The sequence below is a fragment of the Seriola lalandi genome, unplaced genomic scaffold (assembly GCF_002814215.2).
Source record: "Seriola lalandi dorsalis isolate HSWRI2012SDOR001 ecotype SW California unplaced genomic scaffold, Sedor1 jcf7180002054885, whole genome shotgun sequence".
Lineage (NCBI taxonomy): Eukaryota > Metazoa > Chordata > Actinopteri > Carangiformes > Carangidae > Seriola > Seriola lalandi.
The window spans coordinates 3,937,526-3,963,724 of NW_019525437.1; the positions used below are offsets into that span (position 1 = coordinate 3,937,526).

At 41.4% G+C, this 26,199-nt stretch overlaps 1 protein-coding gene across 1 annotated transcript; it reads left to right on the top strand.

Moving 5' to 3' along the window:
• Positions 1-2,379: 2,379 nt before the first annotated feature.
• Positions 2,380-26,199, top strand: dspb (desmoplakin b). Its single transcript, XM_023428883.2, has 24 exons — positions 2,380-2,756; positions 4,576-4,669; positions 5,597-5,718; positions 5,823-5,973; positions 7,114-7,239; positions 8,364-8,423; positions 8,511-8,678; positions 8,956-9,060; positions 9,176-9,271; positions 11,100-11,225; positions 11,781-11,933; positions 12,085-12,239; positions 12,337-12,463; positions 13,549-13,735; positions 13,939-14,288; positions 14,396-14,574; positions 15,537-15,675; positions 16,006-16,199; positions 16,610-16,772; positions 16,863-16,946; positions 17,060-17,167; positions 17,293-17,391; positions 18,485-20,311; positions 21,349-26,199. Exons 1-24 carry the CDS (start codon positions 2,482-2,484, stop codon positions 25,444-25,446), a joined length of 9,186 nt encoding a protein of 3,061 aa, XP_023284651.1. The 5' UTR covers positions 2,380-2,481; the 3' UTR covers positions 25,447-26,199.

The following is a 26,199-nucleotide window of genomic DNA, read 5'->3' on the forward strand; positions in this document are numbered from 1 at the left end:
TGTTCAGACCTGGTTTTAACATCCGTCTTGGATGATCCAATCTAAAGTGGACAGCTCTAAGTTCAGGTGTGAACGCACCCAAGACGCATTGAGGAGGCATTTGAGATCCGATCACTCAGACCACATTCTGAGGTTGTGTGGACCACATGTGGCCACATTCTTTTAGCAGTGTGAACACAGATGTGTCCAAGACCACATTGAAGGATCGCCTACTCTACTGATTAGTCCCACCACAGTTTCATAATGAACCAAAAATATTTTACTATTTTAAATGGATAAAACCTCACATACACACAAACACAACAGACCCGTCTGTCATAGTTGGACTGATTAAAAACAACAATGCATCCGTGTGTATTTGCATACAGAGCGAGGAAGTGAGATCCATTCACAAGTGGTCACTCGAGACACATGGATTTTGATGCAAAGACACATTTTAATGTCAGGTTTGAACAGGTTCTTAGTGTAGCATGTTAGCATGGTAGATTTGCTAGTTATCACTAAACACAAAGGGTATCTGAAATTATGGGATTGTCATTATTTTATTTCGGTATTTGGTCATAAACCAAAATACTGAACAAATTACAATTTTGACCTGATGATGAAATATCAGAGGATAACCAAAGTTGTTACAGTTCATCCTGAAGGGAACATGAATGTATGTACAAAATTTCTCAGCAATGCATCCAATAGTTTTTGAGATATTTCAGCCTGTGTAAGAAGGTCACATCACCGGCAGATAGACACAGACTGTAGATCAAACAATGATCTGCTGAAACTCCGGGTGCTTAAAGAAATTGAACAGTCTAATGAAGGACTTGCACCTGTGAAAGTAACAAAACACACAGAATGAGACCGGATGTGTGGATGGAGCATCAATGAATGCAGGGGTGGAAGTGTATTAATGCTCACACTCCGCTGTGTGCTTTCTCAAAGTTAGAATATTCATATGAGGCCATTATTTAAGGATGATACGTCACATGTGAAAAAGTGACTTTGCGCACAGTAATCGCTTTATAACAATAGGTCAAGCCAAGTCAATTTAATTTATATAGCAAAATCATCACAGAAATGACTTCAGGCATTTTTCATAAACAGCAGGTTTAGACCAAACTCTGTATGATATTATTTACAGAGACCCAACGTTCCTCACGAGCAAACACTAGGCAAAGGTGGCACAAAATAAAAATATTAAACAAGTAATAGAGACATGTCTGAATAAAGCATGAATCTGTTTGCATGAGTTTATCTTTTTCCATTGATAATGTGTGACAGTCTTCTAACTGTGTGATTTTCAATCACCTCAGAAAGTAATAATAAAATTCTACCATAGTTAGTGCCATTCAGACAGTCGTCAAACTTGTTTTTCCTGTGAGTCCCACCCATTGGCTGCAGGCGAGTGTTTAAGTAGTGTGTGTGTGTGTGTGTGTGTGTGTGTGTGTGTGTGTGTGTGTGTGTGTGTGTGTGTGTGTGTGTGTGTGTTTGTGTTCGCTGTTGAAGAGACAAAAAGGTCAGTGGATGATAAGGGTGTGTAGGGAAAGGTTGAAGTTTTGAAAAAACCTAAGGAGGAGATAACTGAGATGCATCTTGGTGGTTGTTTCCAACTGAAATTCTACTGCAGGTGGATGTGTCACCTTCCCTTCTAGCTGTTTGCCTTGAAGCTCCTTCACAGCTGTCATCGGCTGTCAGATGAGAATCTTGCTTTACATTGCAGATGTTAAATTGTGTTACAAGACATCAAAACATCTAAAAAGAAACAGCAATACATTTGTGCATGCACATTTTATTTTAAAACGTTTTCAAGTTATAAGATGTTTGAAGGAAAAATGTTTTATAATCTAAACATTACATGTATTTTCATTAAGTTATCTTTGTGCATTTTGTGGTGTATACATGTTGCATATAGTCTTTATTTATTCATTTATATTTTGAATCATCAATACATATATTTTACACCTTTCAAAAACGTCCTCACTTTCCAGACTGTCTTAACTTTTACAAAATATCTTACCTCCAGAAATATCCTAACTTTTCCAAATAATTCTAATTCTCTAAAAATGTCAGAATTCTAGGATTCTAAGTTTCCTCCTTTTTCTAAATAGCCCTCACAATCAAAATTTCATTTTGACTAAACTTCCAAAATGTCCTGACTTTACCAAATATTTGTCGCTTTTGAAAACTGTTCTCACTGATCTGAAAATGATTATAGTCCCCACAAAGATAGAAATGCAATATTTTACACACACTTTGGCTGCAACTGAGCTTGGAGGGGAGAGTGGGGAGTGGTTTTTTGGCTCAGCAGGTTTGGGAGAGACAGAGAGGTGTGGTCACCAGCCTCCAAAACCGATCCTCCCTTTGTCGTTCGTTGCAGTCTGCACCGGAGGGCCCGAAGCACCGGGTCGTACAGGTGGAGAGAGCCGTCTGACTTTCCCCCGGTAGTTTCCACACAGTCGCTTCTGCTGCCGCTTGCTAGACTTCAGCATGAGTTACTACGGGTCTCAGCAGGCCCTCAGCATGAGCCGCAGGGTCGGGTCCAAGAGCGACTTGACCGCCGGAGGGGGCTTCCAGTACGCACGGAGCGAGGTAGTACATGGAGGTGGGAATGGATACGACCCGTACATGGAGGGATACAAAACCGTCACTTATACAAAGTCCTCAAAAGGCGGAATGTCAGGCGGAATGTCAGGCGGGATGTCAGGCGGAATGTCAGGCGGGATGTCGGGCGGAATGTCGGGCAGCATGGGAGGCGGAATCAGGTATAAATGAATTTTTTGGTTAGTTTTGTTTGTGCGTTCCTCGCTGCCACCTGTTGCCCCTCTCTGTGTTTTCTTGTTGCTCTCACTGCAGGGCGGATTCATGTCAGTCTAAACAGCTGATTGGTATAAAATATTTATGAGGGAAGCCAGTTTGATCCTGGTGTTCATTTTGGCCCTGCAGACCCCGGGTAGACACAAATGCCCCTAAGCCAAAAAAAAAAAAAATCTCTTGCATTTGCAGCATTAACGCTTGATATACCAAACAAGTGCATGATCAACATAATTACAGGGAAATGTTTTTCTTCTGCAAATTTCACAGCACTGATGTCTGCAGTAGCAGCACATTTACATCAGTTTGACTGAGTTTACAGAGGATTGGACAAGTGTGCACTCATAATTTGTTTGTGTAAGGAGTTACCACATTACCTTACCCTTAAACTACATGAGTGATAATACAAAGTCACAATGAAACAAGGCTGCACTGTAATTAATGTCTTAATCATGAGTTATATATACTGTGCTTTGCAGATTTAAAAAAGATCATAAATCAGGGTCTTCTCTGCACAGCAGCTTCCCTCCCTGCACAGAAACACTCACTTTGATTTATAGCTCACGGTGAACTGTGAAGTTCCCTCTGCTGCAACAGCTTAACACTCACTCTTAATGCAAGGGACCTTCCACACAGATGAAATATGTCACTGTGGTAGTTACAGAAAGGGCAGAGAGATGTGATCTCAGGTTGTTTGACATGAAGACTTTTATTTCTCCTTTAAGTTGAATCATGTTGATGCAGGAAAGAAAGTAAATACAGAGGAAGAGTAAAAGATAGGTTTCGATTCTTCACTTTTGTTCTTTATTTGCAAAATGTTCTCACTGTTTAGATATGTCCTCGTTTTCCACGATTGCCTTTGGATTGGTCTTCACAAACAAATGATACCCCTTTCTGCAATGTCCTACTTTCCAAAATATCCTTCCTAAATGTTTCACCTTTCAAAAATGTTATCACTTTCCAGACTTGTCCTAACTTTTCCAGAATGCCCTAAATTTCCTAAATGTTCCCACCTTATTAAAATGACCTTATGTTCCAAAAATATCCTCATTTTCCCAGAGTATCTCAAATTTTACAAAATGGCTGCACATTTCCAAATAATTCTCACTCTCCAAAAGTGAGAATTATTCACTAAATTTGAAAAAAGAAAATAGAGAGGCAGTGGAGTTGTTGTTGCTGAGTTTTTAAAAGAAAAATCCCTTCAGTTACCTAGTACCTACTAGAGCTGGATTAATGGACTGGGCCAATATATCAGCTGATATGAGTGTATGTTGTCATCCTCATACTGTGAGGAAGGTCAAAGGAAAGGAAGTAAGTCTGGACCAGTACCAGTACGGGTTATACTGTATTTGATGAGGAAGTTTATATTATTGTGTCATGCATTAACTATTCCCAGTGTATATGGGCCCACATGTACACCATGCCACAAATGAACATAAACCAGCTGCAGAATGCAGTGCCATATTAATGACTGGTAAGCTGTTTTAGTATTTATTTAGTAGCATAATAGTAAAAATGTCCAAATGCTCCTTTAGTGATGTTACTAGTTACATCATAGCCAACAGATCTCAGTTGTTAGTTAATTAGTCTGTGGAGAAACTGGTCACAGATAAAAAAGAAGCCACTTTAAGCGTCCGATGGTAACATTGAGAACAACTGGTCTAAATTGTGATATTACATTGGTGATGTCTTTGATACAAATAAATCAACTGAAGATTTTTTATAGCGATGATCTCATGGGTGATGAGTTTAATCTGCTGTCCCCTGCAGTGGCTCCGGTCTCAGTGGCATCCACCAGAGGGCCATGGCCCTGCAGGCCCAGTGCCAGGAGTACCTGAAGAAAGCTGAATACGCCCTACAGACTGTGAGTCATGATTTATTTTCTGGTGCTGTTACTTATTGCCTCTTTTCCTTCTGTGGTGCAAGTAAAAACCTGTCAGGGCCACAGCTCATCAATGAGGTTTTTATTCCACAAGAAGAAGGAAAAGGATGGTGTTGCAGCAGCTTCTCCTCTGTTGGCAAAAAAGATGCAGAAAGAATGACAGAAATGTTGCTTGGTTGTAAATTGAGTTGCTGGATGAGTGAGGATTTAACACCAAACAGAAACCAGGCTGATAGTTAAAGCATTTTCTTTATCTCTCTATTCAATTCAGTTTCTCTCCGGTGACCTTTAACATTTTACGACTAATTCAGTGTAAAGTAAAAATGTTGCATTTGCTAAAGGAAGCAAAGATAACTGACCTTCCTCTCTGGACTCAACAGGAAAAAATGTCAACAAAGTTTTTGCACACCATGAAATTTTAATGAATAATAAAACAGAAACTAGGAACCAGAAATGCTGCATACTGCCACAATAATCATCTTACCTTCTCACGATTGTGCAGGACAGTTGGTTTCTTTGTCAAATTATGAAACTCGAAAACATTTATATATATATATATATATATATATATATATATTGCATATTTAAACATAGAAATATTCCTTGAGAAAACCAGATGCTTACATTGCTTTTCTCCCTTATGTGCAGCTCTTTATCTTCAATCTATTCATTGAGGCTCTGAGAATTAGAAATCCGCATGTGTTAGTTAAAAATACTTAATCTTAATCAACAAACCACACAACCTGTCTCAACCAAAAGAATAAAAGCAAACAAAGAAAGAGAAAAAGAAACAAGGTTTGACTTTTCTTTACCATAATCAAGTTATTAAAGTTACTAAAGGACTTTGGTTCATTTCATTATAACAATCTTCCTGTGCAGCACTTTACATGTCGTGTTTATGTCTTGCAGGGTGGTGCTCCCGGCGACGCAGAGCGCTACATGATGATGGCCAAAGAGACGATCGAGCAGCTGAAGATCTGCGCAATGGACCTGAAACAAGTGGGACAGCCGAACGACAGCGTAGTCAGGAAGTAGGGAAACCTTCCCCTCACTCCTCTCTATCTGTCACTGAAATTATATACAGTACGTACAAGTGAAAATTGCCAATTGTCCTGTCTTTCTTCTCAACATGTAGTGTGGAGATTTTTAAAGACCAGCTGAGGGGGGTCCACATGGCCATCTCAGGCACCATGCAGAGGAGGAGGAGTACCAGAGGGAGCTCTGGAGGCTGGGAGGAGCCTGGAAGGAACTTTCAAGATGCTCTCGCCTGGATTGCACAGCAAAAGGTGCGTGCATAGACATATACACACAACACACACACATGCACGCACGCACGCACAAACACACATTAGAAGTAATGCAAAGTAAAATAAGGTAGACGTTAATGCATTTTTATTTATAATCCAATAATATGATATACATTATTCTGACAGGGACCATTCTGCTTAACAAGTACTTTTAACTTTGGTACTTGAAGTATATTTTGATGCTAATGCTTTTGTACTTTTACTAAGTAAAAAACTGAACTCAGGACTCAAACTTGCAACATTTCCACACTGTGGTTTTATAAAATACATTTTAAATTCAAGGCCTTAAATCTTGAACTTGGTTAAAGACCCTACATATATGAAACAACACATTAAAACATCTGAAAAGGCAATTGTTAATTCTAGGTTTTGATTCTTTGGTGGTGGAACAACCATTTCTTGAACATTTCAACTGGACATTCCTTTAAACAAAGTGTTTGGTATCTTAATTTTAGTCTCAAATATCTGAACAATGTTGTGGTCTCGTGACAACCTTCTTTTCCTAGTGAGACATTAAACTAGCCTCCAGAGTATCCGTCGGTGTGTGTGTGTGTGCTTTTTTACATTTTACGATATTTTTAATAGATTAAATCAGTCTCTTTTTCTGTTGGCATCAAAAAGTGAAAATGTGGATGTCACAGAAAGGATGATGTGAAGTAGCTCGATGTGTGAGAGGGTTCATTCATACCCTACAGCTGGATTTTCAGTGGTGTGTCAGTGAACTGACAGATCTCATTAAATCAGAGTACTGTGTAGACATGAAAGCATTCCTCTGCTCTGCGTTGTTACAGACACCAATAATACATTTATAAAAAAAAACTGACCAAAAAAGGAGACATATCTTAGGCAGCACTGCAGGGCAATTGAATTTAAAAGGTTTTGATTTCTTGTAATACTTAAAACCAAATTGTCCCAAATTGACCAAATTGGTAGATTCACGTTTGTCCTAAAGTAATTCATAAAGAAAAGACTTCCTGTTTCTCTGCCTCCACCTGCTGGTGTTTTTAGTCCATATCAGGCAGAAAACTGCCAATTTTTATCTGCACCAATTTGTTCAGTGTGTCTTTCCTGTGTGCTGATGTAAAACATGTTTGTGTTATTTGTTTTTGTGTGTTTCAGCGTCTGATTGAAACTGCTTCCTGGGGGGACGATCCTGCAGCCATTGAGCAGCAGTTACACAGCCACCAGAAGTTTCACAGCTCCATCCAGAGGAGCCTGGAGATGGACCGAGCCAAGGACGACCTGGTGGGTTCAGTCAGCTCACAGCAGACACAATGGGCCACAGCAGTGTTCACATTATCATCACTGCTTTGATGGAAAAATGAAGGTTTTGTTGCTGTAACAAGCAGATCCCTTTAATCCTTTCCATGCTCTCATTTGTTATAATTTGATTCAAATGCATTTTTTCTATTAGACAACTAGAAATGACTAGTTGACAACACATGCTGCACTTCTGTAAGGCTGTGCAATCCTTTGAATAAGTTAATGATGCTTTAGAACGTGTTAATCACATAGTTAGTGGTCTGCACCTGGATCTTCTTCTGCATCTAAATGCACATAGACAGACAATCATGAGACGTATGTGTCAGCAATCCTATGAAAATATGTCAGATCTGCACCAAAAACTAATCAAGTGTTCTTTCAAATTTCACTGAAATCTGTCAACAGGACATAATGTACATAAAAATAAACTAAGCATAAATTAAACATGATTACCTTGGAGACAGTAATAAGTTGTTGTATCATCTCACTTTAACACAACTCTCTCCAAAGTCCAGGCTCAAGGTTCTGGATTTAATTTCATTTAAATCTGGTCACAAATTAACAAAAACTTCACCTCTTTGAATGAGGGAATTACTGCAAGATTTCATAAAATATGTTGATTATAAAAAACAACGAAGCTAGACCACAGAATGGAACCAGTGTTTAATATTTTAACTAATTTAAAATATTAAAGTAAAGAAAACATTAGTAACATTAGTGTAAAATGGCTGCAGCCACAAACTGATGTGGAAATCTGCTTAATTCATTACTTAAGGGCTTTTGAAATTAGGGGTTTAGTTTGTGACATGTTTTCTCACTTAACATTAAAACCTTAAATTGATAATTATATTCATATATTAACATATTTAAATTAATGGGAAAGTTATGCAGCCTTTAAATTCTACTTTTTGTTTTTAAAAATTAAAATGTGTTTTAAGAAGCATCTATAAAAAACTTAAGGATCTCTGACTGCCATACAAATTCACCTTGACTTAGATTGTTATATTTTTAAGGGTGATAAATTAAGGAATAAGGAATTTTTGTTTCATAGCGGCACTGTATTTTTAAGATAACATGTTAAGATCAGTACGATTCACTTCCCACAGATTAAGAAAGGAGACAAAGGAAACCTTCACGCTCTGGAGCAGGAATGGGACAGTCTGCAGGTGAAGGGAAATAAACACTCATCACTACCTGCTCTGTAGTTTCAGGTAAACTGTCGGCATTGTATTTAAACTTGATTTCTTTTCCAGCAAATGTCATTTGGTCGGACTCAGCAGCTGCATGACCTCAAAGAGATCATTCAGGAAATATCTAAAGAGATCATGTGGGTGAACGACAGGGAGGAGGAGGAGCTGGTGTTCGACTGGGGAGACAAGAACATTGAGCAGTACATCCCTAAGAAGCAGGAGAGCTACTCGGTTAGTAAAACACACACAACACAAGATGACTGGGAATTAGGTCCATGTTCTAATTTAAATTTTTTTTATTTAAGTCAATTAACATTCTTGGAAAAATCCTTTGAGCCTAAATGGCACTAATGCCTTTTTATGAAGATAATCTGCATCTCATAAATGAGCAATCATCTGTGCTAGATTAGATTTTGGCAGCTGCAGTCAGTCATCCAATCAGAGCGAAGCCGCAGAGTGCTCCTCCAGCTGCATCCCCATGATTGCTAAACCTCTTCTTACACAACAGAAGCTGATGAGTGCCCTGGAGGACAAAGAGAAGGACCTGAACAAACTGAAAGCCAAAGTGGATACACTCCTGAAGAACGACCACCCGGCCTCAGACAAGATCGAGGTATGGACTGAGCTCATGTTGATCAATGGAGAAAACAATACACTGTGATTACATGCATTTATAATATAAGTAGGAGCAATGTTCTTTTATATAATTTCCGTTTTCTTTTTTCCAGGCTTATCAAGACACCCTGCAGACTCAGTGGAGTTGGCTCCTTCAGATTACAAAATGCATCGATATTCATCTGAAGGAAAACGCAGCTTACAACCAGGTAACATGACAAAACACACGACTTAAAGCTGCTCTGGTTGATATTTTTTGGTTAACAACAGATGCAGTTATTATAGTTAGTTATTGCAGTTAGTTATAGTTATTATAGTTATATGTGTAATGTAAAGGGTGTTAATCGTAGTGACAAACATCAGAGATAATTACCAAGGGACCTCAGCTCCGTGAAGCGTTGTTTTGGTTTCACGGCCCATAACTTTTCTGTGTTGATTCACTTTCACGGATCAGTATTTACCACAGTATTGTTTTCTGCATTATGGTAAAACCCCTCAGTATTTGGCTTCACAACGTAAGCGACATCCACAATACTACACTTTAGTTTTAAAATGCATCTCTTTTGCTAGTCCTTGCTAGTTTCTAGTCCTTAAAACTGAGACTTGTAAACACTGCTGGACGCAGCTGCAGGATTTTCTCAGGAGGTAGTGAGTTCTCTTTTGGAGAACCACACAGAGAGGAAGAGCTTTGGCTCCATCACCGATGCAAATGAACAGAATAGAACAGAAAGCCTTTATTGTCACTGCAATGAAAATGCAATGAAATTAGGAGTGCTACTCCGGATGAATGCATGCAAATTAAAAAGGACACATTGTACTTGATATATTACACTGTACAAAAAAAACAACCTAGTATAAAGAAAACAAAACAATAAATAAAAAGAGCCAGTCTTCAGATTGCACAGTCCACAGGAGTTATTGCACCTTCCATTGCATTTCATTTCAACATGCTGACATTAAATGGGTCCAGTGGGTCTATATCTAACTTTAAACTAACATCAAATTGATGCTTTATATCAAAAATAAATGTTCTTATCTCACATAACCACAACTATCAAATAAAGGAAGAAAAGCTTCTCTGTTTTTGTATAATTGTATTTCATTTTTTCAGTTTTTTGTGTCCCTGTAGTGTTGGTGTCAAACAGACACTTTAGCAGAACGCACTAGATGCTGCTAACCTTCACATTAGAATTCTACACACTGTGGTGCTAATTGATGGAAAAGGAACTCATGATGTGATCAATCAGTCACTGTCACCTTGTGATGAATTAATTTACAATATGGTTGTCTAACAGTAGCCCCACTCATTAAATGTATGGGGTTTTTTTTGTTTTGTGTGATATATCACCTGCTTGTTTCCCTCAAAGTTCTTATTATATTTCATGAAAGTTAGTCAAGTTAGAGTCGATCTTAATTTCAGAGGAGGAGAGGAGGGCTCTGGTATAAAACACTGTGGGAAAAACCCAGTAGTAAATACTGAATAATCTATATATTTTTCTATGCGTTGTCTTTTTTAATAGTTCTTCAAAGAGGCCAATGAAACGTTCAGCACTCTGCAGAAGGAACATGAGGGCGTTCGTAAGAAGTTCACCTGTGACAAGAACCTGTCTCTTATACACATCTGGTAAAACCCCTCAGTATTTGGCTTCACAACGTAAGCGACATCCACAATACTACACTTTAGTTTTAAAATGCATCTCTTTTGCTAGTCCTTGCTAGTTTCTAGTCCTTAAAACTGAGACTTGTAAACACTGCTGGACGCAGCTGCAGGATTTTCTCAGGAGGTAGTGAGTTCTCTTTTGGAGAACCACACAGAGAGGAAGAGCTTTGGCTCCATCACCGATGCAAATGAACAGAATAGAACAGAAAGCCTTTATTGTCACTGCAATGAAAATGCAATGAAATTAGGAGTGCTACTCCGGATGAATGCATGCAAATTAAAAAGGACACATTGTACTTGATATATTACACTGTACAAAAAAAGTAGTAAATACTGAATAATCTATATATTTTTCTATGCGTTGTCTTTTTTAATAGTTCTTCAAAGAGGCCAATGAAACGTTCAGCACTCTGCAGAAGGAACATGAGGGCGTTCGTAAGAAGTTCACCTGTGACAAGAACACTTCTCTGGACAACCTCCTGGAGCTCCTCAAGGGTCTGGAGGTACGAGGACAGATCAGCTGGGCTTTAGAAAAGACTGTGACATAGTGACATAGTATTGAAATCAGGGACCTTCACACCTGTCTGACCTTAGACCTTTAGCGTAGAAAAAGAAACATAATTGGTTATTTTTTATTGTGTTTGGTGTAGAATGAGCCGTTAGTCATGGCTGGAAGAGAGGTCACACACAGCTTTGGTCTCTAACAAGCAGGAATTGTAAGAGCTGATTCTGCATGACTGCATTCATTTACAAAGAGACTCTAATACTGGAAAACTTGTTATACATATCTAATAGATTATTCAAAGATGATTACAGTTGACTCAGAATATTTTGAGGATTTTTAGGACAACTATATGAAGATAAAGGGGACTGTGAAGCTGTTTTGTCCAGTTTCAGACTTCTTCATTCATATTTTTATATATTTTATTTTTATTGGATTATTCCTTGTATTGTTTCTTTTTTTCTGTTTTAATGAACTACAGCTATAGTTTGATAATATTACTGATCTGTAAACTAACTGATCAAACTGACCTGTTTTTTTTTAAATGTGTCTCCAGAGAGAGAAGGAGAAGATTATGGAAAACAAGAGGCAGGTTCAACATCTGGTCAGCAAGTCAAAGAGCATCGTGAGACTGAAACCCAGAAACCCAGAGGAGAAGAGCAGCAGCCCTGTCATCGTCAAGGCTCTGTGTGACTTCAAACAAGACCAGGTGAGTTTCATAATGTCCATGTTGGAAGCCACGAGGGTTAAGTCTGCAGGGAAACGTAATCCTGTCAGATCAAGATATTTTAAATTCCTCAAAAGTATCTGAGACCAGTCGTGTAGTGCCAGATGCAACTCTGCATGTTTCTACTTTACAGAAAGTGATCTGCAAGGACAATGAGGCCATCCTGAAGGACAACAGTCAGCGCAGTAAGTGGGAGGTCACTGGCCCAGGAGGACTCGATATGTTGGTGCCGTCTGTGTGTCTGATCATACCGCCACCCAACCCGCTCAGTGTCAGCCTCGCAAACAAGTAAGTGTTGTTCATTCTTGAAACTCATGCGCACTCAGTCCTTGGCTGATAAGAAAATCTTTTTGCGGTGAGTAAAGGTTTTTAATTTCATTTGAAGGAACGAGCAGTACTATGAGTCCATCCTGTCCATCTGGAGTCAGCTCTACATCAACGTGAAGAGTCTCATCGCCTGGCAGTACTGTCTCCTGGACATCAGCCACATCAACTCCCTCACCATCTCCATGGTGAGCCATGAACAAACTCTCAGTCCCTGTTATCTTAGATGAAAGTATTCACGCAATATGAGAATCCACTGAGGTAAGAAAATCAGACCTACATAAAACAAAGCAGTGAGGGACTCAGGTTTCAGGTCATCATGCCCCCTGGACATAAACACAATCCAGTCTAAACCAGCTCTACACTGTTATTTCTCAGGACAGTTCAGCATCATCTCACCTTCAGGGCAACACACTCACTTACCTCAGCAAGTCTTAATAATTATAAACAAAAGCGGCTGAACTGGTAACAAAACCCTTAGAGTTGAAGCTGCTCAAATCAGCCACAGTGCAACATTCAAGACAAATACAGACGGCTTCCAAGAGACACTATGACTATGTCCGGGAACGTCCAGCCTTAAACTATTACACCAGTATTACAGCATAATTGCACCACTCAAATTACAAGCCAATATATACTATACCACCTAAAATGCAAAATTAAAAATTAACTGAACCTTTTCCAAAGCGATACATACATATTATTATTATTATTATTATTATAGTTGTGCTTTTACTTATGGTGAAACAAGGTAGTTATGTGCCTGCTGTACTGTAAGTGCAGATGGCATATATTGTAATCCATCATACTTTCTCTTCCATAAAGATTTTGGTACGTATCTTGTCCTGCAGCTTTGAGAAAACCCAGACAAATTATATATCATAATGTGCAGCTCAATCGGGAATGGTATGCTATGAATTTTCTTAGCAGTTGAAGTAACCATGGCAATGTAAATGGCCAAAATCTAAGAAAAATGTCCCTTTCAAAATGAATGGAGGGATGTCATAAAAATGACCAAACCCACCCTTTCTTGGAGCCCTACTGCTTTTTCATACTTCTACGTAGAAACATGGTTGAAACTTTAAACAGATCACAAGACTTTTATGGCTTAAATCAGTATTTTGATAGCTTTTACGGTTTTCACAAAATCTCAGTTTTAAGTGATGGGTACGCACCAAGCAGCAGGCACATTCAAAAATTCTTCAGGAATTATCTAATTTCTAATATTGTTTTAGACCTAAGTCAAACATAATGTTTGTGTGTGTGTTTTCAGCTGTCCAAGATGCGTCCTGAAGAGTATCGCCAGCTTATCAAGAACCTGGAGACTCACTACGAGGAGTTCAAGCTGGTCTGCCAAAACTCCCAGATGTTTGCTGATGATGACAAGAGAAGCATTGAGAACCAATACAACGGGGCCCAGACCCACTATGACCAGCTGGTGGTGCAGCTGCCTGCTTACAGTTAGTATTACAGAATACTGTGTAATAAATAAACTGTATGTGGAGTAGCATCAGAAGAGTGATGAAATATTTGGTTAGAAAATGCCCCATTTTTTGACAATTTTTGTAGCATCTGAAACCAACAGTCTGTTCAAAGTCTCTTCATGCCCCCACCTGTGTTTTCCTTTACCAGTTCTAAAAACGTATCTTGTGTCTTCCCTCAGTTGCACATCTGAAGCAAATGGAACAGCAGCAACAACAGCAGATTATTATAATACAGCAGCAGGAACAGCAAACTGTTGCCGACGCAGAGGCCATGAGGCTCGAGGAAGAACGACGGCTAGCGGAGCTGAGAAAACAGGCGGAGAGGAAAACGGAGGTGAAGAAGAAGGAAGTGAAAGGGACCAAGACGGATCAGGGGAAGAAAAAAGTGACGTCTCGCAGCCTATCGGAGCTGTACGCGCTCAGACTGAGGCTGGAGAGCGCTGAGAGCTTGCTCAGTCAGCACGTCTGCCTCATCTGCCTCGGAGAAGATGAGGTGCACAACTGTGGCCTCAGGATCACAGAGTTACAGGTAGACATACAAACTCAAATTCGAAATACAAGCAGGGAACATTGAAAACACGTCCTATTCACCATATTCATTACAGTAACTGTATTTGTGTGTATGTTCTCTTTTAGACGGTGCAGCGTGACGTTGAATTGATGCGTAAGGACTACTTGAGTCTGAAGGAGAGTATCCTTAAGGAGCTGGAGGGCATGAATGATGCAGATAAAGCCAATTTCCTCCGCAATGAGATTGAAGTCATCGACCAAAGACTGAGCAGTCTGGATAGCAGCTCTTCATCTTCCTTACAGAGGTACAGCACACAAACTCAGGCTTAGTAAGTTTTAGACATCTTGAGATCAAGTAATTTAAAACAACTGAAACAATAAGTTCACACAAATATCAATTTCTCTTGTATTAGAATAGAAGTTTATGAGCAAGATGTATATTAGATGACCATTTTGGGAATGTATGAGAGCAACAGTTAGGAACAACTTTCTAATGAGACACACTGTAACCAGCAGAGGGCCTGGTTTGCAGCAGAGCTGAAGACGTACAACATGATATCATCTGCATAAAGATACACACAACAGTGCTGAGCAGGTGTTGGGAAATATTTTTTGTATTTATTTTGTGTGTCTAAAGTAAAGCAAGGGACCCAGTATTGATCACAGTGTGACACATTTAACACTGTTTTAGGGGCTGGACTGCAAACCTATGGAAGAAACACTTAGCTCTACAAAGATATAAGTTAAACCAGCTGTCAACAGATCAATCAAATCTAGGGAATGATGTTCATCGAACAAAGTGTAATCAACAATATTTAAAGACTGGGGCGGATTCACAGAGTGCAGCACAGTGTTGCTTTTCATCAAGCTTGGTAATACCATTATTACCCTCCAGGGGAGGCTATAGTTGTGAGTTGACCAGTGATTTTAGGAGTTTAAACAGACAGTAAAGCTTAGATACAGGCAGATCGTTATTTATGAAAAAAAATTTAAATAAACTAACAGAAGATTAGTTACAAAATGTATAAAGGTCGTGCTGTAATTATAGGAGCACTGCAGTTTTAACACCTTAGATCAAAGTTGTCTTTTCCAGCAGACTTTAATGATTCAAGTTTTGTTGTTTGTAAAGTACCCCTGATTTACACCCACAAATTACCAGGGAGATGCTCATACTTACAGCTCACCCACATCATCTAGAAGATAAATTTACCTCAATCTTTCTGTAATGACTTTCTACACCTATCAAACATCTCTTCATCTTTCTCAGGCTGCAGGCTCTAAGGGACATGCTGGAGAGTGTGGCACAAGCTGAGGACATAGTGAAAGTTCATGAAGCGAGACTGACAGAGAAGGAGACCACTTCTCTGTCACCCAGTGAAGTGGAGGATTATATATTGACCCTGGAGGTATTTTATAAGACATGTTGCATTTTCATACACAAATTTCATCAATCTGTAGCAAATATATTGGAGTTATTATCTATTGTAGAGAATTGGTTCAAAGAAAACTTCCCTCCTCTAGCCATTTCTGCTTTGCCACTGAGCTTTGTAGCTGGCAAGCTGCAGCTCAGACAGAATACCAGTGCATATTTGTGCATGGCTCAGTGGTCACCCATCAGGTTGACTTAGAAAAAATGTGAGGAGGCTGGGGAGTTCCTTTCTCTTGTTGTGTCTAGTATATCCTATGATTCTTTTATGTCACTTCTGACTGTTGTTTCCTGTGTTGTTGATGTGTAGAGTGTTAAAGCAGAGCTGGAACAGAAAAAGGATGCTCTGGCCTCCATGGAGGCAGAGTTTGCCAAAGTGAGCCACTGCAGCAGCCACGTGGGCGGAGCCTTCCACAGGTGTCCCATCATGCTGTCAAAACACACAGAGCAGGTGGGGCTGCTGTCAGACCGCTGGAGACGGATCCTGGGACAGATTGATGTCAGGTATGTCTCTCTCTCTCTCTCTCTCTCTCTCTCTCACTCCCTCATACCCATTTTATACCAAGAACTATGCATGTGTCCAGGTAACTGACTGTAACACCAACATGAACTGGACACAGCTATTGCTGAAACATTGTAAATTCATTGATAAGACAATCATCTGAAAAATAAATAACTGTTGATAAAGCTAAACAAATTATTTTTAAATGGCAACTTGAGCCTTCGGATGTTGAGACAGACATTTTATAGATTCAACCTGCATCGGATCAGAGATTTGTGTAAAAGGGAAATCACTCTCTCAGCCTTCCTCTGTATATTTCCCAAATGGGAACTGTTGTAAAAGTGTCTCTTGATAAACACGCTGATGTTATGCTGTTCTCTTTTGAATTTCCCCCTGTTCATTTCCTGTCCAGGCTCCAGGATCTGCAGCTGTATCTGCCTCAGCTGCAACACTACAAGCAAACCAGCTCCTCCCTTTCTGAATGGATCGATGCAACACGGAAAAGACAGGACGTCTTGCAGGCCACCAAGATTGAGAGCGTCCAGGCACTAAGGGACCACATTAACACCCAGAAGGTCTTCTGCTTCATTCACTTGCTTACTGTCTGTATCCATGTCTGTTATGTCATCAGACATCTGACAGCTTTATATTGTTGTTTTTTCAAGGAACTGAATGCAGAAATCAAAGCAAAGAGGGAGACAGTAGAGAGTGTGCTTAAGGACAATGTGGCCTGTGTGAACTCCATCAAGGTAAGGAAGCCTATATAAACTATATATATATATATACTGTATATATATATACTGTATATATATGTGTATATATTTCATTGTATTTTCCTACTTTTATGACTGTTTCTTTACAGGACTATGAAACAGACCTCGCCTCATACACATCTGGGTTAGAGACTTTGTTCAACATCCCCGTCAAGAGGACAATGCTGAACTCCCCATCAGTGGATCTTCATCAGGAGGTAGCTGCACTCAAGCTGCTTGTTGTGACCCACCTGTAACAGAAAAAAAATGTTTTCTGGAGGTATGTATCTGTGAAATTCACTGAGATGATACATGAATTAATCCTTGAGTGTCTGTGTTCCAGGCTATACAGCTACAGACCCGTTACATGGAGTTGCTTACCCTGTCTGGTGACTACTACAAATTCCTGGGAGAGTTGCTCATAAAAATGGAGGAGCTCAAGGTACTGTTCTTCTTCCTTTAATAACATTTGTGGTTGTGCTGTACCTTAGTGAATATTTAAAAATTTTTTCTTTTTATGTTTGGTTTTGACATTTTAGCATTTTTTCACTTTGCGTTTTTCCCGTTCACCTCACCATGGCAGCACGATCCTACAGTTGGTAGACATGTCTACAATGCTGTTGGAATAAAGAGACCGTAAACAGGCAACAAACATTTGCTACTAGGTAGCAGTCTTGGCCACAGCAAAGAAGCTCACCGGTGAGGGCTGCTGCTTTCAGGAGCAGTGGAAAGTTGAATACTTTTTCACTGTTTCTCTCATTTGCCAGGAGACTGTCGCTGGTAAAAAAAAAAAAAAAAAAAAAAAAGTGAAACATCTTAGAGCTAGCTTAGCCTCCCAGCAGTGGCTTTTCACACAGCATGGCCCCCAGGTATTTTCACATGATCAAATCTGGCCCCTGTTCAAAAAAGTTTGGACACCCCTGCTTTAAGTGAAGTGTTGTGTTACCGTCACATCTGTCAGTGTTGGAAATTCAACCTTTCAAAAAACTTGAAAGCTGCACTAATGACTGTTGTTATATTATCAACGGAAAAATATTTTAATTGCTCGTAATGAAAAATTTTTACCAGTTCTTGTTTCCAAAACTAAATGGCAGACTATCAAAGTTTGAGACTAGATGATGAAACATGTTGGAAAATTAAGCAGCAAAAGATATTTTTCCTCAGAACTCGATTGAGACCAAAACGGAGCTAAAAGGAAAGTGAAAACCGGACTTAACTCCAGCTGATTGGAACATTGTTGGTTGGTGTGTAAGTCAGAAAATGTTTGGTAACAGTATATCAACTTGGTGTCGCTGAGGTGATAATATGTCACTGTTGTGTTTACAGCCTGTTGTGGCCAAAAAAATCAATGATGCAGGTTTAAAGAAACCATGGATAGGCTAATCTTTGGATGATGGGTGATTTCATGACGAAGTTAAATCCATTCCAACCAATTACTTAAATACAATTCGGTGAAGTGTTGTGTTTTCATTACATAACTACATCAAAATATAATTAATACCTCTGCATTCGTCTTTGCTTTGTCTTGCTTCCAGATTTGTAACACCAGGAACGAGGTGTTGGAAGAGGAACTTCGCCAGCTGAGGGAGAAAATCCAAGATCGCGACGCCAAGAACAGATCCCTGGAAGACGAACTCGCCAGCTACCAGCTGCAGGTGACCACGTGCCAGGAAAAGATGCTGTCGATTGAAGAGGTGGAGCGCACCACGGCGATGCAGTGCAATGCCACCAAGGAAAGCCTGGACACCACTCAGAGCCAGCTGACAGACCTCAACGATCAGGTGACACGACTCACCTACCTGCTTGAGGAGGAAAAGAGAAAGAAGAGGCTGGCAGAGGAGCGCTACACTCAGCAGCAGGAGGAGTATGAGTCTGTGCTGAGGAAGAGGCAGAAGGAGCTGGAGACAGTCAGCTGGTCCAAGGTGGAGTATGAGAAGAGTGTGGCCACTAAGGATCACGAGCTGGAACTGCTGCGGCGGCAGCTGGATGATGCAACAGCGAGGGTGAAGGAGCTGCAGAAGGAGATATCAAAGGTAAGGAGCCAATGCAGTGAGGAGATCAGTAACTTAAAGCTGAGCTACGAATCCCAGATCCACATCAGTCGCACAGACGTCCAGAGGCTGGCGGCACAGAGGGAGGAGGATACAACTGAGCTCCAGCTGCAGTATGACAGGATGGAGGCAGAGCGGAGGAATCTGGAGGAGGAGCTCAGAAGGCTCAGGGTGTCTATCAGCCAGACTGAGGAACAAAAAAAGAGGACAGAGGAGGAGGCTCACAGTCAGCGTGCTGTCATCACAGAGGAAGGGCGCAGGAGGAGAGAGCTGGAAAGTCAGGTGGAGGTGCTGATGAGGCAGAGAGACCAGGAGAGCAGTAAGTATAGAGAAGAGCTGGCTGAGGCCATGAACGAGCTGCAGGAGAAGAGTGAGCAGCTGGCCTACGTCACACATAGTCTAGAGGAGGAAACCCGCAGGAGAAAAACCACAGAGGAAGGTCAGGGTGTGCTGGAACAGACTGTGGCCCAGCTGCAGGTGAAGCTAACTAATTCATCAATGGCTGCGACCCAGCTGAGACAGTGCGAGGAGGAGCTTCAGAAGATACGTGTGGAGCTGGAGAGGGAGAGCAGGGAGCGAAGCAGGGTAGAACAAAACTTGAGCAGGTTACAGGTACGCATCAAGGACGTCCAGACCGTGAGAGACGGGCTGGAGAGCCAGGTGGAGAATCTGAGGAAGGCTAGCCAAGAGGAAGTGGCTAGAAGACGGCAGTTAGAAACAGAGCTGGAAAAGTCCACCAAGACCATGACAGAGTACACAAGCACCATCGCTTCGCTTCGCCAGAGCCTAGAGCAAACCAACACATCAGGAAAGAGAGGCGAAGAAGAGCGACTAAGGTTGCAGGAGGAGCTGGAGAGAAGCTTGAGACAAAATAAGACCTCTTCAGAAAACACGACACAGCTGAGCACAGAGCTGAAGGCTTTGCAGAAACAACTACTCCAGGAGCAGGCCCGCGTCAAAGAGGCCAACTTCAGGAATGAGAGTCTTTACATAACTATCGAGGAGAAGAGTAAAGCACTGAATGAGAACTCCACTGAGCTTCAAAGGCTGAAGGAGATGATAGAAACCCAGACCAAAGAGAGGCTGAGGCTGGAAGAGGAGCTAAGGACGGCAAGACACGATAAAGAGGAACTCTTGAGATCCAAACAGGGAAGCGACGATGAGCTCTCCTCCCAGATAACGGCCCTGCAGCTGCAGCTACAGGCCACTGAGCGCAGCAATGTAGAGTACCGCAACCTGGTGTCAGAGCTCTCCTCTGAGAGGGAGAAACTCAAGCTGGAGACTGAGAGAATACAAAAGCAGGTCACCGAGGTACATGGCAGTTTGGCACTTAATCCTGGACTGTTCTCGGCTTTCCAAATTGGAATGATCCAGTAGCTCTCACTTTCTGTAACCAAACTCTTGCTTGCATACTAGAACGCCTGTAGATGCCCTGTAGATGTCTCTCCCTTGGTAACTCTGATTTGAACACATGCAGCTGTATGTGTTTGAATAAACTTGCATGTGAATCACTTGCATGCAAACCCTCAACCCTCTGTGTCCCTCCGTACCAACGCTGAGCTAAAATGGCTGCATGCTTTTTTGCCTTTTCTTCTTTTTCCCAGAATGATCAACATTGTCAGTGACATCACTACCGCCGATCCTCTGGTCTACTACAGTTTCAATGTTGTTGTTGCATCTTAATGGTGTTAATGGACACATTGTGCAAATTTGTAAAAAATAGCACTAATATAAACCTAAAATATCCAGAATATCTAAAACTATTTGAGGCACATCCTCTTACAGTTTGAGACCAGTCAATCAATCCTGGCTCCCGTCTATCTATTTGTGCTGTTTGCAGATTTGCAGAATGTAGACTGAACAAAGTCATAGTTAAAGTAGTTGGTCTGCTTATTTTGTTGCTTTAAACGAGTCAATATATTTTGTTTCTCTGCAGGATTGCAGAAGGTTGATTTCACAATAAAAAGAATTTGGATAATTTTTAATTTTCTTTAAAAAGTGATGACTGTAATGTCATTGCTTATATACTATTACTTCCCAGTCAGTTTTCATAATACAGTGCTAGCTTAACAACGCAAATGATAATTTGGCACCGTGCACACAGACTATTTATATGTTTTGAACATCATTAAATTTGAGTTATTTGGTAGTTTTACATTTAACACCATGTCATCGTTTCACAGTTTAAATGAATGCAAATGCAGTTAGAAAAAATCTGTGTGCTGTCCACCTCTAGTGTCATTGATTATGTAAAATGCAAAAACAGTTTTTGGTACAATGTAAATTTATCAATGTGTTTCTGAGTTGACCTTTTCTCTGTCTGCTTTTTCCCCTTTGTCTTCCTGCAGATAACAGCCACGATGAAATCCACTCAGTCCCAGTACAGTGAGATTGTAGAGGATAGAGATGCTCTGTTGCTGAAATTGCAATTGTCAGGAAAAGACAAAAATCGCCTCCAAACGGTTGAGGAGGAACTCAGTCGCATTAAACTGTCCCTAGATTCTGAGCTTCGCAACAAACAACGTCTCCAGGAGGAAATTGAGAGGTTGAAGAGGGATGTGAGTTACTGGAAGGACCAACATGAGAGCCAGCAGAGCCTGATTAGGCAATATGACACAGACAAGGAGAGTCTGGAGAGGGAAAAGAACAATTTGAAGAGTGAGATAGATAGACTGATGAGGGAACTCAGGGAGCTCGAGGAGATGTATAAAGGTAGGCTGTCGGCCATCCAGAAAGAACTGCGAGAGATGACCAGTGTCAGACAAACCATGGAGACTGAGCTGAAGAAACTTAGAGAGCCCCCACCCTTGGATGCCTCCTCTGTGATTTTTGAAGGAGTCCGCAAACCAGTCACAGCCGACCAGTTGCTTGATTGTGGTGTATTGGACAAACCAACATTCAGCCAGCTTGCAAAGGGACATAAAACTGTCCCTGAAGTGTCTGCCGACAAAAAAGTCAGTCTAAAAGGGACAGGCCCAATTGCTGGAGTGGTAATTGAAGGTCCAAAAGGTCCTGGGTCCATGACTGGACTCCTGCTTAAACAGTCTTTCACCGAAGCCAAAAAAGAGAATCTCCTGCCAACAGATAGCATTGACCTGCTGCTGGACGCTCAGGCTGCCACAGGCCACATCATTGACCCAAAAACCAATCAGAAGTTGACAGTTGATGAGGCATATCAACAAGGCGTAATTGATGCACAGGACAGAGAGAGGTTGCTTGCAGCAGAAGCTGCAGCTGTAGGATATAATAGTCCTCGCACAAACAAACCTCTTTCAGCATTTCAGGCCATGAAGAAAGGACTGATTGACAAGAACACAACACTGCGTCTGCTACAAGCACAGGAGTCTGTGGGGGGAATTCTAGATCCCGCACTCAGTGTGTTCCTCCCCAAAGACACAGCCATTGAGCGTGATCTAATTGATGATGATATATATCGTGCTTTGAATAAGAAGCCTGAGCTCTACATGGACCCAGAAAGTGAGGAGGGTGCAACTTATATGTCATTGAAGAGGAGATGTAAGGTCGAGCTACACACAGGCCTCCTGCTTCTTCCTGTCTCTGAGAAGACAGACGCCTCCAAACTTGTCTTCGATGGTGTTCGGAAACCTGTCACAGCACAGCAGCTGCTTGACGTTGGGGTCCTGGACAAAGCAACATTCAAGCAACTAATGAAGGGTGAGAAAACTGTCGCAGATGTGTCTGTTGATAAGAAAGTCTTTCTGAAGGGGACCGGGTCAATTGCTGGTGTTGCAGCTGGACCTTCAAAGAAAATGTCCTTCACAGAGGCAAAGAAACAGAAGATTATGCCTTCTAACTGCGCTGACATGCTGCTTGATGCTCAGGCAGCTACAGGACACATCATTGACCCCAGAACTAATCAGAAACTGACAGTACAAGAAGCATGTGCCAGAGGAGTGGTGGATAAAGAAGATGAATCAAAGCTGTTTGCAGCTGAGGCCGCAGCTGTAGGTTACAGAGACCCAAGTTCTGCCAAGCTTCTATCAGCAGGCCAGGCCATGAAGAGGGGATTGATTGACAGGGACACAACTTTACGTATACTTCAGGCTCAAGAGTCTGTAGGGGGGATTTTGGACCCTGTCCTCAGTGTATTTCTACCCAGAGACATTGCTATGAATCGGGGTCTCATCGATGAAGAACTATGCCGGGCCCTGAATAAATCTCCTGAGTGCTATCTGGACCCAGACACCCAACAAGCAACTACCTATGTGTCTCTGAAAAAAAAATGCAAAAATGATCCAAGCACAGGTCTTCTGCTTCTCCCTGAACCTAAAAAGCCATTAACTGTCCAGGGGATCAGGGACCAGGTGTCAGTCATAGATCTGGTGGATGCAAACCTTCTGGAACGGCATGATATGGACCAGCTGAGCAATGGTAGACTGACGAAACAGGACATAGAAGATCGACTGCGCCCCTACCTGAGAGGTTCCACCTGTATTGCAGGAGTTTATGATGAGGCCAACGAGAAGGTGATGACCATCTATCAGGCCATGAAAGAGGGACTGTTGCAACCAGACACCACTCTGGAGCTGCTTGAGGCCCAGGCTGCTTCAGGTTTTATATTGGATCCTGTCAACAAGGTGTATTTGAGTGTTAGTGATGCCTATAATAGAAAACTGTTTGGGCCAGAGTTAAAGGACAACCTGCTCGCAGCAGAGAGGGCTGTGACTGGTTACACACTGCCTGGTACAGACAAGACAATCTCCCTCTTTCAGGCCATAGAGAGAGGTCTGGTGGAGAGGGGTCATGGCATCCGTCTCCTAGAGGCCCAAATTGCCAGCGGTGGCATCATTGATCCTGAACACAGCCATCGTATTGACATCAATGTCGCCTACAAGAGAGGTTACTTTGATGAAAAAATGAACAGGATCCTGACCAGTCAGGGTGTTGAAACGAAAGGTTTCTTTGACCCCAACACAGAGGAAAACCTAACATATCAGGAGCTCAAGAAACGCTGTACGACAGATAAGAAGACTGGCCTAATCCTTTTGCCCATCATTGACAAGTCAAAGTCAGAGTCGACTCTGAGAAAGAGGAGGGTGCTAATTGTTGTCCCAGAAATTAACAAAGAGATGACGGTGCGTGAAGCATACGACAAAGGATACATTGACCACGAAACGTACCTGGAGCTGTCCCAGCAGGAGTGTGAGTGGGAAGAGATCACCATCACAGCTCCAGATGGTTCCACTCAGTTTCTTATCAATGACAAGATGACTGGAAGACAGTATGACATCACTGAACTGCTTGAAAAGCGATTAATTGATCAGTCGGATCTAGATCGGTACCGCTCACAAGCTATCAGCCTGAATGAATTTGCAGATATCATCACTAAAAAGACAAGACATCATGGATCATTATCAGTATCATCATCGTCGTCATCATCATCATCAAGGCCATCAGCAGCCTCAGCTACATCTTTAATGACAACATCATCATCGTCATCATCATCATCGTCATCATCAAGGCCATCAGCAGCCTCAGCTACATCTTTAATGACAACATCATCATCATCATCATCATCATCTGTCATGTCAAGACCCTTATCACCTACTCTTGCCAAGATGACAACAAGAAGAACCACCACTGTCACAAAGCAAGCAGGCACATTCAGCAGTGGTTCTCAAGACTCACCTGACTCTTATCAGCACTTATCCAGCATGTCCGTCACTATGGCCTCTCCTGTTGACACAGTGGTTGAACAGGAACCGGTGGGTGCCATCTTTGACACAGAGACTCTGGAGAAAATATCCATCACAGAGGCTCTAAATCGTGGTCTGGTGGATTCCATCACTGCCCAGAGACTTCTGGAGGCCCAAGCCTGCACTGGAGGGATCGTCAATCCCACAAATGGCCGTCGGCTTGGCATCCAAGAGGCCTCTCGCCTTGGCATAATAAATGATGACATGGCCTCTAAGTTGAAGCCTGCACAGAAAGCCTATGTTGGCTTTGAGGATGTAAAAACCAGGAAGAAGATGTCTGTTGCTGAGGCCATGAAGGAAATGTGGCTGCCATATGAGGCAGGACAGAGGTTCATGGAGTTCCAGTATGTAACAGGTGGGCTTCATGACCCCGAATTGGGCTGTAGAAGATCAATAGAAGATGCTTTGAACCTGGGCTGGTTGGATGGGAGATCACCCCAGGACATAAAACACCACACAAAGAATCTGACCTGCCCCAAGAGCAAGCTTAAGATCTCTTACAAGCATGCTCTGGATAACTGCCTGGTGGAGGAAAGCACCGGGGTGAAGATGCTACAGGCATCGTCTATGTCTTCCAGAGGGATTAGCAGTCCATACAATGTCTCCTCTACCCCAGGATCCACCACAGGCTCTAGGAGTGGCTCACGACGAAGCTCCCGCAGAAGCAGTGTGGACCTAGGCTCCCCTGGCATATTAAGTACTCGCTACAGTCATACTAGCTTCAACTAGCTTCATACTAGCTTGTGCTATGCACTTATCAGGTCCTGTGCATGCATGCTCTTTTCTTGCAAATTAATCAGATTTTGTTTGAACATTTCAACATATTCAATGTTCAACCGTGTTAAAGAAAAAAAGTGTTTTGTGTATGAGGAGAAAATTCAAGGTTTAACATTTTAAATTCCTAAACCTTTTGCAGACTTTTAGGTTTTAGCTTTGGGGTTGCTATGCTTTTAAAATACTACTTGAATTGATCATGAGAATGAACACTACCAAGACATGTTTTGTGAAAATTGACTATAGTATTAATGGATGCCATCTTAAGGTATTTGGATTGAAAATTAAGCGTATGTTAATATAATTGTTGGTGACCGTAAAATGAGCTTAAAAATGATGGCCAAACTTTTGCATACACATATTTCAAATATATTTTTTAGAATCTTCATAAAATGTAATTTCTTTTTAAGCTTTGTATTGGTAACATAAAGGCGGTATAAAAAACCTGCTTCACTAAAGAGCACCTGTCGGATCAGCTGGAGCCATGCAGCGCTTCCTTCTTCCTTTGTAAACTATAAGGGTGGTATATTTACACGTATTTGACACCATAATACCCTGTGTGCCTACATTGTACGGGGAGGGATGAACGGTTGGGTTGTATACATTAGCTCATTATCACTCATTAACCATTGGTTCCTTGCAATTTAGTGCTTCCAGTTTTGTAACTTTCTCATTATCTCACAATAAAAAGTAACCTTTTACTCATAA

Bases quoted from the DNA above. Each gene is read 5' to 3' on its own strand.
- dspb (XM_023428883.2), top strand. From the start codon at position 2,482: ATGAGTTACTACGGGTCTCAGCAGGCCCTCAGCATGAGCCGCAGGGTC. The intron at 8,424-8,510 runs GTGAAGGGAAAT...TTTCTTTTCCAG, and splicing joins AGGAATGGGACAGTCTGCAG to CAAATGTCATTTGGTCGGAC. The intron at 16,773-16,862 runs GTCTTCTGCTTC...TGTTTTTTCAAG, and splicing joins ACCACATTAACACCCAGAAG to GAACTGAATGCAGAAATCAA.